Source organism: Eumetopias jubatus, unplaced genomic scaffold (assembly GCF_037043125.1).
Source record: "Eumetopias jubatus isolate StellerSeaLion01/CBP00866 unplaced genomic scaffold, mEumJub1_p1.0 scaffold_6, whole genome shotgun sequence".
Classification (NCBI taxonomy): Eukaryota; Metazoa; Chordata; class Mammalia; order Carnivora; family Otariidae; genus Eumetopias; species Eumetopias jubatus.
Window position 1 is genome coordinate 19,123,422 of NW_028274812.1, and position 17,179 is coordinate 19,140,600.

A 17,179-nucleotide genomic window follows, 5' to 3' on the forward strand; every position below is an offset into this window, starting at 1 on the left:
ATAATGTTATTTGTAAAAAAATAGATATTGGAATATTTTGGGGTGACTGGGCAGTATGTCAACAACTTACTCTCAAGTGATTCAAAAGAAAAAAAAGTACCATTTTTATAAAAAAAGATAAAAATTTAGATAGACTTAAAACTGCAAAGCCAATGTTACATATTTCTACTGCCTTTGATACTAGGTTCATTTTCTCTGAATTTGAAATGAAAGCTTTTAAGAATAATCATCTTTTTTGTTTTCAGGATTCTTAGGTTCTAGAGGTCTTAGGAAATCCTAAAATTTATGGTAATTCTCAGGTGTATCACCAAGAATGAAAGAATGAATAAAGAATAAAGAATGAAAATATATTAAGAAAAACCGGAACCTCAATCATAAGGGCTATCTATCCCCTGGATGCATGCATAAATAGACCCATAGCAAATTTAAAATTAGGGCTTTTCCAGATGACTGCAACCACAAGGCAACAGTAAAGTATACTAAAATGTGTGGCTTTATGAATTACTACTTTTTTCTAAAAAACAAACAACTCTAAAAGCCCATCCTGCCACAGATAAATATTTAATTTTACTATTTCTTTAATTTCTACATTGCAATTATTCAGAATGGACCAATACTTTTTTAAATTGGGCACTGATAATTTTAAAGCAAACAATGAAATATTAGCAATACCACAAGGATATTCTTCAACAGACTACCAATGTAAAGAACAGTTCCTTTAATCTCCCTAAATCCACTGGTTAAGAGTCTCTTAGGGTGGATGGAGAATGCAGATTAATAAAGAAATGCAAATTCCTAAACTTCAACCAAAACTCAAGGAAGGTCTTCATAATCTGTTCATAAACACCCTAATAAAACTTTAGAGGTTCTATAAATAGCTCTTGCACAGAAAAGAACAAGCAAGCCTGAGACTGCTATCCCTAGAAAGGTTAGCTCTTGGTTGGCATCTGGTAACTGGCTTTCAAGATTGTTTCCACCATTCCCAGACTGATAAGGATGGTACACTGTGCCTAAGTTGTTTGTATGAACAAAACAATTCCTGATGAAGCCCTGATTTCCTTCTCGTCATCTGAAATTTTGGTGCGTGCTATAAGCAGAAAGTGCTTTGGACTGATTGCAATAAAAACTCTGGGCTCAAATAAGCTTCCACAATAGACAACATTTCACACACCTGGTAATAACTCGTTGCTAAAGGAAGTAAGCATGTCTTGTGTCACTCTACTGGGAAAGGACCATTGGAAGCTTGAGCCTGGCTTCTCCCAGACTTCATCCCATGTACCTTTTCCCTTTGCTGAGTCCTGTGAGTCTTACTAGTAAATCATTAAACCTGGGGTGATCTTGGACACCTTTGATATAATACTTCAATGCATAAAATTACCTTCTGTAGAGTTCAAAGTATTTCTGCAAACTGTTATGTGTGTGTATGTGTATGTGTGTATTAGCAACTTGCAATTGATAACTTTAAGATGACAAAGGCTTAAAGTAAGTCCTGTATCATTCACAAAATTACTTACCTTCTGGACTACTGGACAAGCAATATTCAGAATATAATGTACCATTCATTTTCTCAAAGTTCAAATTTGAAATTTCAATTGTAAATACAGTTAATTTGAGATTGTATTACCTGGTTATTACATTTTATTTCTATATGTATACATATTTTTGATTTCCTCAAAATGAAAGAAAACTCATTCTTATCCTCAAAAACAAATAAATCCAAATGGAAACTCAAAACAGTTTATTGTACATCACAGTTTATGTAGTGTTCAAAAGGAATACGTTCTTACCATGTGGAGTGATTGTCTGTATAGGCTTAGCTGGAGACCTAACATTCCATATAGTCAAGGTGCCATCTGAATGACTGCAAATAAACTGTTTTCCCTCATGATGCCAAGCAACAGAGTGAATAGCCTATAGAAGAGGAGTGAAGAATTCCATTTTTTAGAAACAAAATCTAAAAACCAAGCTATACACAATTGGTATTATAATTTTCACTTTAAACTTTTTCATTATTTTCCAAGCTGAAGTCAACATATTAATTTTACATTCCCATAACCCTCTTTAATGCAAATGAGATTTAATATGGTATTGACACTATTTTAAATTATTTTTACTTTATTCCTTAAGCCAGCATAAGGATGATATAATAGTGATATACGTATTATTGAGTTCAGAAAAACAGAATGTATTCTTATAGATTCTTAGAATAAACTACACCTACACATAAATTACCAAGTAATTACAACCAATATCTCATCAGAAAAACTGGTTGTATTAGACAGAATAATTTTTTTTAAAGATTTTATTTATTTATTTGAGAGAAAGAGAGAATGAGGGGGGTGAAGGGTAGAAGGAGAAGCAGACTCCCTACTGAATATGCCCCACCCAATGCGGGGCTGGATCCCAGGACTCTGAGATCATGACCTGAGCCAAAGGCAAATGCTCAACCGGCTGAGTCACCCAGGCACCCCTAGAACAAATTTTTTAAAATAACTAAAATTTGGAGACAAAAATGTAGATTTGGAATTAGGATCAATTAAAAATACCTCAGATTGAGAGCTTCAAGATATGTTATCCATTTCTCACAGTAATAAGATGATTTTTAAAATCTGAAGGGACACTTTTTTTTTTTAAGATTTTATTTATTTGACAGAGATAGACACAGCAAGAGAGGGAACACAGCAGGGGGAGTGGGAGAGGGAGAAGCAAGCTTCCTGCTGAGCAGGGAGCCCAATGCAGGGCTTGATCCCAGGACCCCAAGATCATGACCTGAGCTGAAGGCAGCCACTTAACGACTGAGCCACCCAGGCACCCCTGAAGGGACACTTTTTTGGTTATTTATTTTATGCCTCTGAGCCACTTAAAAACTATCTGAAAAATACTTTTATATGACCAAAGTATATAACCTTTTAGTTTTTTGGTTCTAATATTATTTATTTTGCCTGCAAAAAAAATTTTTTTAAATCATTCTCCTGGGTGATTTCTGCTCTTTAAATTACTTCTTTTCAACTCAAGTTGATAGTTATTAATGGTCAATTGACTTTAAAAGCTGCCCTACTGGAAGGCAGAACTGCTGAGGATAGCACAAAACCATGTAACTGAACCTTAAGAGTTCCACTTACATACAAGTCAACATTTACTATCATCTTCCTCAATGTCCATTTATTTGGGCTCCTCATATGCTTATATATTTAAAACACTATTATGGATCATATTTTAAAATTTAAATGAAGATGGATAAATTAGCTGTGTTTCTAAATGCCAATATTTAACTCAATATTTCAAGTTCAAAGTATCTCTAACAAATTTCTAAATAAAATCTTTTATTTATTTATTTATTTTTAAAGATTTTATTTATTTATTTGACAGAGAGAGTGAGAGAGCACAAACAGGGGGAGCTGCAGAGGGAGAGGGAGAAGCAGGCTCCCCCACTGAGCAGGGAGCCCGATGTGGGACTTGATCCCAGGACTCTGAGATCATGACCTGAGCCGAAGGCAGACGCTTAATCAACTGAGCCACCCAGGCACCCCTACAATCTTTTATCTTAAAGATTTATTTATTTTAAAGATTTATTCATTTATTTTTGATAGAGAGAGTGCAAGCACACAGGGGACGGGGAGAGGGAGAGGGAGAGAGAATTTCAAGCAGACTCTGCGCTGAGCATGGAGCCCAACATGGGGCTTGATCTCACAACCCTGAGATCATGACCTGAGCTGAAATCATGAGGCAGAAGCTTAACTGACTGCGCCACTCAGGCACCCCCTAAATAAAAGCTTACTCAACAGTAATAAGCTTATTCCAAGATACATATATGACATTCCATAAACTCAATCTTAAAATAATCCCTTAATAGCCTTAACAGATGAAATTATTTCTGTAAAATATAAGTAGAGCTAAGGAGCTATACAAAGCTTTTAAATATTTTTTTAAGGTGATAAGGGAAATACATGAGAGATCTTCAGTGTTGTCTGGAATATATAAATAAAAACATTCTAATCTTATCCTATATATAAATGTATATCATATACATAAATATATAATATTTATAGAGAATTACTATTTCTACTTTGCTAAAGAAAATCATATACACTTTTGTTTAAAAGTACCATTTACTTTAAAGATAGCATTAAATTTTTAACTATTCCAAAAGTAAATACTAATTATAGGGACCAGTGGTTCATAATTATTTTGGATAACAGAAAGAAACAAATGCCAGAAAAATACTCCATAAAAGAATAACCAAATACAAACTTATGCATGCAATAAATATACATGATTTTTTCAATAATTTCTGCAATTTTCTAAATACAAATTCAACTTCATACAAGATATCACTTTTTTCTAATAGTCTCTTTAATACCACTGCATGTAATACTACACATATGCTACTTAAGTATGTCTGTATTATATGTATACATGTATACATTAACTAAGTATAGCATATGGGTAAGTATACTGATATACACTTAAGTAGTACATATGTAGCATTATGTATATATATAAAGTATGTGTATAATATATAACACATATAAACTATATATGTATAAAACACGCAGTTTGGGGTGCCTGGGTGGCTCAGTCGGTTGGGTGACTGCCTTCGGCTCAGGTCATGATCCTGGAGTCCCGGAATCGAGTCCCGCATCGGGCTCCCTGCTCAGCAGGGAGTCTGCTTCTCCCTCTGACCCTCCCCCCCTCATGTGCTCTCTCTCTCTCTCACTCTCTCTCGCAAATAAATAAAATCTTTAAAAGAAAAAAAAGAATAAAACATGCAGTTTTACTTTTTCTTTAGTCCTTTGGAGAAAATGAAGTAGAAATTTATGTAAACAAAGTGGAAATAGCAAATCTAACTAACCAAATCTGGCACACCTTTACAATCAGAAGGTGGGTTAAGAGCAAAACTGAGTAATTCATGGGAGACGATATGAGATATAAAATAGGTACCATCAACTAGGGTTGAGGAATTTTTATGTCAATTGGCTTACTTTTCCAAGATATGCAATTTCCAGATGATTCTTAAGAGGTGACTTGATTTTTAAAAAATGGGATACTATATATACAGATGAAGGGAAATAGGAGAGATCAAGGGCAAAATGAATGGAAACTAACATACTAAACAAGAGATATACAAAAGTTGTAGAGAAACATGATGAATTCAGGATAGAGAAAAAATGTAGAGAAAAAGGAGGGAAGATGATATAGCTATTGGCATAAGCCACAGGAGCAATATATACAAATCTAAAAATATTTCTTTAAAAGATGCAGCGTCTGACAAGAAATCATAACTGTAATAAAGCTGATGAGGCAGTTAATGGATTAACAGTATGACAGTATTCTCATCTGTGAAAATTAAAAGAAAAGCATGAGCACTGCCTACTCTGATACATTTTTTAAAACTATGAGATCTAATTATTTGGCTTTGGCAAAAGTAGTACATATGATGCTTTGTGATATTCTTATCAATTAAGAGGGCATCTTTAAAAATAATTTTCTGGAAAGAAATTTTCTGGCTAGCTATTTACCTATCAAATTTTATACTAATTCAAAATACTGGGGAAATTAAATAAATTCCCTATTTACTTGTTTTGCAAACTGAGCAGTATGATTAGAATCACTTCATAGTAAAAGTATATAAATCTTAGTCCAGCTATTCCTACATTATACATAAACTGATTAACATTTATAGCAGACTTACACCAAAAATAATTTCTTTTCCCCTAGAAAATAAGATCTTAAAATTATATTCAAAAGCATCATTGATTGCTAGTATAATTACTATTCCTAAAACCTTAGAAAATGTCACCAAAATGACAAAAGAAAAAAATTTTATAATAAGACTTTGATTTTAAATTATAATACTTGCAAATACATGGAAAGGAAATACTGAAAACACTCTTCTCTCATGTTATCAAATAATAAAGTGAATGCTGAGAGTACTGGATGAATTATTTCTTGTATATATGAATAATACATTAAATTGTACAGTTTTGGCCCTAGTATTTTAACTTATGAACATTTTAATATTATTTCCATTGTAGAAGGGAGACAACAGTAATACTGTTTGAGTAAGATAATCATAGAACAACACATTTTTGTAAAATGGCTGATAAAATTATTATATATTGGATATTAAGTGATTTATAGCTTCTCCTCTCTAAAGATGTTAACAGGCATAAACTGAAAACACTGCCATTTCCATTAAAAATAAAACCCAAATGAAACTCTTCCAGATATTCTGAAAATGTAAACAAATTATTCATTCTTCTAAGCATTGTTTTATCTTTGGGGAGTGTGTGTGTGTGTAAGAGAGAGAAATAAGCAGAAAATAAGCTGTCTTAAAAACTAAAAGCACCTTTCTAAACACTGAAAAGAAACCTTAAAAGAATAAATGCTTCAATGAATATCTACAGGGTGAAACATAATTTTTTAAAATCTTACTGATTCCAATGCTGTGAGTTACAAATATATTATTTCAATATTCTTTTTTAAAAGACTGACAGTCTTTAGATAAATGTACTAACAGTGCTAGCAATGTACAAACTATTATTTTTTTTGTATACTTATATTTCTATCTGTGGCTTCTCAGTCTACTAGGAAAAAACAACATGAAACCAGAATACAAAAGTCACTGATCGATTCTAGACATGACAAAGAATAACGATTAAAATAGTTTGATAAGTACTAAATTACTGTCTTAAAACATCAATAATGCTGTATTTCACTTCTGCCAACACATTAGTTACTACAGAAAGAGTACCAATATCTTAATACTATTTATAGCCTAAAAGGAATGAAATGTCATTGAAGAAATACAATTTTATATAGATTAAAATATCCTATGCAGAAAATATCTGTAGAAAATTAGGAATACTACCCTAAGTACACTCAAAGTCTATCATTTAGACATAAAGCCACGTGAGTTGGTCAATTTGAAAAGTACTATGGTTACACAAAGCAACAAAAGCTTAGTAAAGATGAATTTCTGTTTCCATTACTCCCACCCATCTAAATCATCCTCAAGAAATCAAATGAACAATTAAAACTGCACCAAGAACTTTTATTATATTAGAAATGTTCAGAATTGATATCATAATGCTATTTATTTGCCCCAGTATAATAAAAATGAATTTGACTGATGTAAAACACCACTGATAGAAAGTAAATATTGGAGGAATGGGGGTGTGGGGTGGTATTTTGTGAGGGTCTTAAAGTTTTAACCTTCACTAGTGAGAACTATAATAATTTCTTCAATGTCTAAAATTATACACTTGACGATTTGCATTAAGAATCAGATATAAAGCTATTTTTATATGAAACAAGAGGTAAAATAGCATAAACTCACGGAAATGTAGTCAGAAATTTTCACTCATTTTACCTTAGAACAAGTCAATTTAGAAGTTAGATCTTACATCTAGAGCATTATTATTTAAATGTAAGATTTAGTCATTATATTTGTTACTCGTTATTAAGGATAAGTTTTATGACTTTGCATCTCTACTGCATATCTGTTCATTAGTCTGCAGCTTTCTTACAATTTCTTTGTCAGGTTTTGGTATGAAGATAATGCAGCCCTCACAGGATGAATTGGGAAGTATACTCTCCTCCATTTTTGGAAGGAGTTTGTGTACAGTGAGTACTATTTGCTAAAATTTACCAGTAAGCCCTCTGAACCCGGAGTTTTCTTCATGGGAAACATTTTCATTAAAAATTCAATTTCTTTAATAAATATAAAGCTACTCAGGTTAACTATTTCTCCTAGAAGGGGATTTGGTACTTTCAAGGAATTTGGTGTCTTTCAAGGCATTTGTCCACTTCATTTAAATTGCCAAATTTACTGGTATGAAACTGCACATATTTCCTTACCAGTCTCTCTGCATTTCTGTAGAAATTGAATAATCTCCTCTTTCATGCCTGTTATAAGTAATTTGTGTCTTTTCTCTTTTTTTGTTATCACTGTGGCTGTGTGCTTACCAATTTTACTGATCTCCACAAATGAGGATTTTACCACTTTTCTCTATTGTTTTTATGTTATCTATTTCATTTATTTGTTATTTCAATTCTACCACTTACTCTAGACTTAATTTGCTCTTCTTGTTTCTTATGGTGGAAGTTGAGGCCATTGATCTGAGACTCTTCTTGTTTTCTAACATAAATAAGGCTTTGCTGAAAACTTTAACAGCATTTCACAGACCTCCATATGTCATATTTTCACATCTTTTTTTCAGTTCAAAATACTTTCTCATTTTCTGTTTCTTCTTTGACCCATGGCACATTTTAAAATATACTGTTTCACTTTCAAGTATTTGTAGATTTTTCATCTACCTTATTATTTTTTATTTAATTCTATTATACTAAATGAACATGATTTTAATGATTTCAATTTTTCTAAAATTATAATGATTGATTTTATGGCACAAACTATGGTTTATTTTTGTGAATAATCCATGTATCTTTGAAAATAATGGTGCTCTGGTCTTGAAGAAAGTGCTTGTATATCTACTTTGTTGATATTAATACAACCGTTTCAGCACTCTTCTAATTTGGTGCTAACATTACTTTTCCATCTTTTTGCTAACACTTCTGGGTCTTTATATTTATTTATTTTTATTATGTTATGTTAATCACCACACATTACATCATCAGTTTCTCATGTAGTGTTCCATGATTCATTGTTTGCATATAACACCCAGTACTCCATTTAGTATGTGCCCTTTCTAATACTCATCACCAGGCTAACCCATCCCCCACCCCCCTTCCCCTCTAGAACCCTCAGTTTGTTTCTCAGAGTCCATAGTCTCTCATGGTTCATCTCCCCCTCCGATTTCCCCCACTTCATTCTTCCCTTCCTGCTATCTTCTTTAATTTTTTTAACATACAATGTGTTATGTTTCAGAGGTACAGGTCTGTGATTCACAGCACTCACCACAGCACATACCCTCCCCAATGTCTATCACCCAGCCACTCCATTCCTTCCACCCCCCCACCACTCCAGGAATCCTCAGTTTGTTTCCTGAGATTAAGAATTCTTCATATCAGTGAGGTCATACGATACATGTCTTTGAATGTGTAGATTGCTCTAGGTAGCACTGACACCTTCACAATATTTGTTCTTCCAATCCATGAGCATGGAACGTTTTTCCATTTCTTTGTGTCTTCCTCAATTTCTTTCATGAGTATTTTATAGTTTTCTGAGTACAGATTCTTTGCCACTTTGGTTAATTTACTCCTAGGTATCTTATGGTTTTGGGTGCAATTGTGAATGGGATCGACTCCTTAATTTCTCTTTCTTCTGTCTTGTTGTTGGTGTATAGGAAAGCCACTGATTTCTGTGCATGGATTTCATATCCTGCCACTTTACTGAATTCCTGTATGAGTTCTAGCAGTTTTGGGGTGGAGTCTTTTGGGTTTTCCACATAAAGTATCATATCATCTGCAAAGAGTGAGAGTTTGACTTCTTCTTTGCCAATTCGGATGCCTTTTATTTCTTTTTGTTGTCTGATTGCTATGGCTAGGACTTCTAATACTATGTTGAATAGCAGTGGTGATAATGGACGTCCCTGCCATGTTCCTGACCTTAGTGGGAAAGTTCTCAGTTTTTCCCCATTGATAATGATATTCGCTGTGGGTTTTTCATAGATGGCTTTTATGATATTGAGTTATGTACCCTCTATCCCTATACTCTGAAGAGTTTTGATCAAGAAAGCATTTGTACTTTGTCAAATGCTTTTTCTGCATCTATTGAGAGGATCATGCGGTTCTTGTTCTTTCTTTTATTAATGTATTGTATCACATTGACTGATTTGCAGATGTTGAACCAACCTTGCAGACCAGGGATAAATCCCACTTGGTCGTGGTGAATAATCCTTTTAATGTACTGCTGGATCCTATTGGCTAGTATTTTGGTGAGAATTTTTGCATCCATGTTCATCAAGGATATTGGTCTAATTCTCCTTTTTGATGGGGTCTTTGGTTTGGGGATCTAGGCAATGGTGTCCTCATAAAACAAGTTTGGAAGCTTTCCTTCCATTTCTATTTTTTTGGAACCGATTCAGAAGAATACATATTAATTCTTCTTTAAATGTTTGGTAGAATTCCCTTGGGAAGCCATCTGCCCCTGGGCTTTTGTTTTTTGGGAGATTTTTGATGACTGCTTCAATTTCCTTAGTGGTTATAGGTCTGTTCAGGTTTTCTATTTCTTCCTGGTTCAGTTTTGGTAGTTGATACATCTCTAGGAATGCATCCATTTCTTACAGATTATCTAATTTGCTGGCATTTGTTGCTCATAATATGTTCTTATAATTGTTTGTATTTCTTTGCTATTGGTTGTGATCTCTCCTCTTTCATTCATGATTTTATTTATTTGGGTCATTTCTCTTTTCTGTTTGATAAATCTGGCCAGGGGTTAATCAATCTTGTTAATTCTTTCAAAGAACCAGCTCCTAGTTTCATTGATCTCTTCTACTGTTCTTTTGGTTTCTATTTTATTGATTTCTGCCCTGATCTTTATTATTTCTCTTGTCCTGCTGGGTGTGGGCTTTATTTGCTGTTCTTTCTCCAGCTCCTTTAGGTGTAGGGTTAGGTTGTGTATTTGAGACCTTTCTTGTTTCTTCACAAAGGCTTGTGTTGCTATATACTCTCCTCTTAGGACTACCTTTGCTGCATCCCAAAGATTTTGAACAGTTGTGTTTTCATTTTCATTGGTTTCCATGAATTTTTTTAATTCGTCTTTAATGTCCTGGTTGACCCATTCATTCTTTAGTAGGATGCTCTTTAGCCTCCATGGAACTGAATTCTTTCCAACTTTCCTCTTCTGAGTGAGTTCTAGTTTCAAAGCATTGTGGTCCACAAATATGCAGGAAATGATCCCAATCTTTTGGTACCGGTTGAGACCTGATTTGTGACCTAGGATGTGATCTATTCTGGAGAATGTTCCACGGGCGCTAGAGAAGAATGTGAATTCTGTTGCTTTGGGATGGAATGTTCTGAATATGTCTGTGGAGTCCATTTGGTCCAATGTGTCATTTAAGTCTTTATTTCCTCGTTGATCTTTTGCTTAGATGATCTGTCCATTTCAGTGAGAGGGGTGTTAAAGTCCCCCACTATTATTGTATTGTTGTCGATGTGTTTCTTTGCTTTTGTTATTAACTGGCTTATATAATTGGTTGCTCCCATGTTAGGGGCATAGATATTTACAATTGTTATATCTTCTTGTTGGATAGACCCTTTAAGTAGGATATAGTGTCCTTCCTCATCTCTTATTATAGTCTTTTGTTTCAAATCTAATTTGTCTGATATAAGGATTGCCACCCCAGCTTTCTTTTGGTGTCCGTTAGCATGGTAAATGGATTTCCACCCCCTCACTTTCAATGTGGGGGTGTCTTTGGGTCTAAAATGAGTATCTTGCAGACAGCGTATCAATGGGTCTTGTTTTTTTATCCAGTCTGATACCCTGTGTCTTTTGATTGGGGCATTTAGCCCATTTACATTCAGGGTAACTATTGAAAGATATGAATTTAGTGCCATTGTATTACCTGTAAGGTGACTGTTACTGTATATTGTCAGCGTTCCTTTCTGGTCTATGCTACTTTTAGGCTCTCTCTTTGCTTAGAGGACCCCATTCAATTTTTCTGGTAGGGCTGGCTTCGTGTTTGCAAATTCTTTTAGTTTTTGTTTGTCCTGGAAGCTTTTTATCTCTCCTATTTTCAATGACCGCCTAGCTGGATATAGTATTCTTGGCTGCATATTTTTCTCATTTAGTGCTCTGAAGATATCATGCCAGTCCTTTCTGTCCTGCCAGGTCTCTGTGGATAAGTCTGTTGCCAATCTAATATTTCTACCATTGTAGGTCACAGATCTCTTCTCCCGAGCTGCTTTCAAGATTTTCTCTTTGTCTCTGAGACTTTTAAGTTCTACTATTAGATGTTGGGGTGTTGACCTATTTTTATTGATTTTGAGGGGGGGTTCTCTGTCTCCTGGATTTTGATGCCTGTTTCCTTCCCCAAATTAGGGATGTTCTGTGCTATAATTTGCTCCAATATACCTTCTGCCCCTCTCTCTCTTTCTTCTTCTTCTGGGATCCCAATTCTTCTAATATTGTTTCTAATATTGTTTTGTCTTATGGTATCACTTATCTCTGGAATTTTGCCCTTGTGATCCAGTAGTTGTTTAGCTCTCTTTTTCTCAGCGTCTTTATAGAAAACCATCATTTGGTCTTCTATATCACTAATTCTCTCTTCTGCCCAATTTATCCTAGCAGTTAGAGCCTCCATTTTTTATTGCATCTCATTAATAGCCTTTTTGATTTCGACTTTGTTTAGATTTTAGTTCTTTTATTTCTCCAGAAAGGGTTTCTCTAATATCTTCCATTTTTTTTCAAGCCCAGCTAGTATCTTTAAAATCGTGATTCTGAACTCTAGTTCCGACATCTTACTAATGTCCGTATTGATTAGGTCCCTGGCAGTCGGTACTGCCTCTTGTTCTTTTTTTTTGAGGTGATTTTTTTCCGTCTTGTCATTTTGGCCAGAGGAGAATAGATGAATGAGAGAACAAAATGCTAACAGGGTATCAATGACCCCAGAAAAATATACACTAAACAAATCAGAAGAGACCTGAAATGGGGGAAAAGAAAGGGAAAGAAAGAAAAAAGGAAAAAAAAAAAAGAAAAAGATAAAAAAAAAAGTATGATCAAGTATGATCAGGCTGGGCATAGATCAGTGCCACACACTAGATTTTGGGCATATTTTGGTCTGATAGAAGAAAGTGCCTCCCAAAATTTTAAAGAAAGAAAAGCTTACATATGTACAAAAATAAGGGTAAATACGACGAAGGGATGGAATATGACTGTAAAGATGAAAATTATAAAAGATTTTATAAAAGGAATTGATAAGAAGTTGGTTGAAAAAAGAGAAGAAAATTAAAAAAAAAAGGGGGGGCGAGAATGTGATCAGGCAGGAGACTAGAACAAAGCCATACCCTAGAGATTGAGGGTATATTTTGGTCTCTTAGAAGAAACTATATCCCAAAATTTTAAAGAGAGAACAAATTATATATATATAGACCAAAAATAAGGTTAACTACTATGAAGGGAAAGAATATGACTCTAAAAATGAAAAATAAAAAAGAATTTTTAAAAAAGGGATTGATAAGATGTTGGTTGAAAAAGGGAAAATTAAAAATTAAAAAAAAATTTAAAAAATTAACTTTAAAAGACTGAAGAATCAGGGAGAAAAAAGCCATGAATTCTATGTGCAGTATTCCCCTAGTGCTGGAGTTCTGCCGTTCTCATTGATCAGTAAACTTGGTCTTGGCGGGCTGTTCTTGCTGGCCTTCTGGGGGAGGGGCCTGTTGCCATGGTTCCCAAAAAGTCTTTGCCGGAGGCGGAATTGCCCCGCCCTTGCCGGGTCAGGGCTAAGTAATATGCTTGGGTTTGCTGGGAGCTTTTGTTTCCTGCAAGCTTTCCATACAGCTTTGGAGGACAAGAGGGAAAATTGTGGCCTCCCAATCTCTGACCTGGAGGAGCCGAGAACTCAGGGCCCCACTCCTCAGGGAGCCCCCAGAGAAAAGCCGTCAATCACTCCGGTTTCCCCGGTCTCCGGCCGGCCGCTCTTCGTGCTCACCCCGCCAGTGACCGAGCGTTCCTATCTCTGTGCACGACCTCGTGTGGAGGCTCCAAACCCAGCAGATTCCTGCAGTGTGCTACTGCACCGTTCCTCCCGGGGGAGAAAGGGGAGGCTCCCCGGATCTGCTGCTTGTTGGGTCCCTGCTGGAGGAGCAGTGGCCCAACTGTGCCATGGATCACGGTATACGGCAACCCCGAGCTGAGAGCCCACTCCCTGGCTCCGTCTCTGCAGCCGGCTTCCCCGCTGCGATACCTGGGAGCTCTGCTGCACTCAGGCACCCCCGGTCTTTCTGTGACCCTAAGGGTCCTGAGATCACACTGTCCTAGCGAGGGTTCAATCCCCCGCTTAGTCACTGGAGCAACGTCCCTCAGCAGAGCTGACTTCTAAAAGTTCTGATTTTGTGCTCTGCTGCTCTATCACTTGCCAGAAGTGGCCTACGGAGGCCCCCTCTCCTGCTGTCTATCTTCCCGAATATCCCCTCGGATTCACTTCTCCGCACATCCTACCTTCCAGAAAGTGGTCGCTTTTCTGTTCAGAGAGTTGCTGCTATTCTTTTCTTCGATCTCCCGTTGAGTTCGTAGATGTTCAGAATGGTTTGATCCCTATCTAGCTGAATTCCTGGGACCAGACGAAATTTAGGTCTCCTACTCCTCCACCATCTTGCTCCTCCATCTCTGGGTCTTTATATTTAAAGTGGGTTTTAAATAGTGTAGAGTTTGATCTTGCTTTGTTATCCAATTTGACAATCTTTGCCATTTATTTGGGTATTTAAATGACTGCATTTAATATGATTACTGACATAGCTGGGTCTAAATCTGTTGCCCTGCTATTTTTTTTTTCTATCTCCCCCATCTGTTCTTTGTTCCTCTTTTCCTCTTCTGCTTCCGTTTGGATTAAATATTTTTAAAATTTCATTTTATATTCCTCTTTGGCTTAACTATCTAGGTTACTCTTGTTGCTCTGGTATTTCCTTTAGATTTATAGCATATGTCTTTATCTTATCATAGTCCACCTTCAAGTAATATCTTAACATTTCAGGTACAGTATAATAACTTTACAAAAAGATTCTGTCTCCTGACCTTTGTGCTACTATTGTCTATATTTTAATTCTACATGTCAGAAATCCTACAATGCATTTTTATCATTTTTTATTTGCATAATTACCTCTTAAAGAGAATAAAAAAGTTAAAAAGCTTTTCTATCTAACTACATATCTACCGTTTCTGGTGTCCTTTATTCCTTTGAGTAGAGTCGTATTTCCATTTATATCACTTGCCTGCTGCATGAAAAACTTTTTAACATGTCTTGCAGTGAAGGACTGCAAGTGACGAATTCTTTGAGTTTTTGATGTGTGTAAAGCATTTTTCTTTTGTTTTGAAAAGATATTTTGCTGGATATAAAATGCTAGGTTGACAATTTTTTCTTTCAGTACCATAAAGGTGTTGTTCTACTGTGTTCTGGCTTGGATTATTTGTAAGGAAACCACTGTTGTCATTTTTATCTTTTTTCCTCTGTATTTAATGTGTTCCCTTCCTGCTTCCTCTGGTTGCCTTTAAGATGTTCTGTATCACTAGGTCTAATTTTAAGCAACTGAAACATGTGCTTTTATATAGCTTTCCTTCATTTTCCTTCTGCTTTGAGTTCACAGAACTTCTGAGATATCTATATATCCTATTAGTTTATAGGGTTTATAGTTGTCATCAAATTTGGAAAAATCTGAGTCATTATTTCTTCAAATACACTTTCTGTCCATGTTCCTTCTTCTAGGACTATTACACATACATTAGTCTGCCTGAAGTTGAAGCACAGTTCACTGATATTCTGCTCCTTTTCTGCCCATCTTTCATACTGAGTAGTTTCACTGTTAATGTCTTCATGTTCATTATCTTTTCTTCTGCAAGATCAAATCTTTTGGTAAACCAACCCAGAGTATTTTTTATCTCAGCCATTTTATTTTTTTCATCTCTAGACATTCCAGTTAGGACAAGGAAGAATTGAAAAACCCTTTCCAACATGTTTATGCTTTCATTTACTTTCTGGAGTGTATGGAACCCATTTAGCAACATTTGTTTTAATATCCTCGTCTACTAATTCTATCATCGTGTCATTTCTGAGTCTGATTCTATTGACTGCATTTTCTCTTCATTTTGCATCATACTTTCTGGCTTCTTTCTATGCCTCAAATTTTTGTTTGGATGCTAACTATTGTGAAATTTACGGTGGGTTATTATTATATTCTTTGGAATATTTTTGAGCCTTTTTGAGTAGTTATATTATTTGAAAACAGTTTAGACTTCTCAAGGCTTGCTTTTAAGCTTTGTTAGGCCAGCCAGACGCGTCTTTAGGGTTAGTGTAGACCCACTATTGAGGCAATACCTTCTGCGTATTTTTTCTGATGTCCCATGCATTATAAGGTTTCCCCACTCTGTTGCAAATGTAAACTATTCTTGGCCCTGTGTGCTATGACAATTGTTTTACCTACTCCTTTCTAGTGGATCTTTTCTAAGCCTCATACCCACAAACTAATCAGTATTTACCTGAAGACTCAGGGTGGGGGATTCCCTGTAGACTTCTAACTCTTTCTCTTTCTCTAGGTAGTTCCCTAACGTTTGGTACCTTGCCTTATAGGCTACAAATACTTTGGCTTCCCCAAATTCTCAATTCTGTCTCCTCAACTCAGAGAGACTGCTGAGTTTCCACCTAGGTTTCCCCTTTATGTACTGAGACCTGGAAAAATCTCTAGGCCATAAGCTAAGGCAACTAAATGGCTCACCTTGTTTGTTTCCTCTCGAAGGAAACTCCGTTCTTACTACCTGCTATCTAATTTCTAAAAACTGTTGTTTCACGTATTTTTCCAGTGTATTTGTTTAAGGCAAGAGGGTAAATCCAGTCCCTGTGACTCTATAATGGCTAAAGCCAAGATCACTATTTAAATTTATAAGAAGCAAAACAAAAAAAGTGAATTTTTAAAATCTGCTCTGATTTTAGTGTAGAAAATAGATTTACAGGTCAAAACTCCCAATGAAATTAGAAGAACCCTTTATTAAAAATATTTTTTTATACTTTTAAGATCTTGATTAGTGAACCACAGTGCTTAGTAACTAAAAACTTAAAAAATAAAAAGTATTAAAAAAAAAAGTATGCAGCTATGAAAACAAAGGAAATTCTTTTAGCCATGCTTACAACGACCACATGCAAACATTTATAAAGTATTCCAAGTATTATTATAGTTACTCAATATAGTCTGCTGTTTTAAGTAACTGAAAGTATCAGTATGAAGACATGACATATTTTATCTTAAAAACAAGCAAAACCACTTATACATTTCCTAGCTCTATTCATTGAATTAGAAATCATGACCCCTACTAAACCCCAGATTACAGTTACCAGATACCATTTCACACTGAAAGAAGCCACATTTCATAAGGAAAAAGTCTTATTCTAAGTTCGAAACAAAAATATACAGATTAATAGTTATACTTTTTTATAACAGAGAGCAGGAAAGCTATCCAAGACTATTATCACCAAAGAACTCAGGAACCAAAAGGAGGAGGTTCACTGAC

The 17,179-nt window shown here is 35.2% G+C and overlaps 1 protein-coding gene across 5 annotated transcripts in view; it reads right to left on the minus strand.

The window, feature by feature from the left end:
- The window catches only part of STXBP5 (syntaxin binding protein 5), a 174,520-nt gene that overhangs the window by 97,059 nt on the left and 60,282 nt on the right, over positions 1 to 17,179 (minus strand). For all 5 annotated transcript variants that reach the window (XM_088023848.1, XM_088023846.1, XM_028103208.2 and 2 more), the window contains exon 8: positions 1,788 to 1,911. In XM_088023848.1, the coding sequence (XP_087879974.1) occupies positions 1,788 to 1,911 (124 nt within the window). The remainder of the gene's footprint in view (positions 1 to 1,787; positions 1,912 to 17,179) is intronic.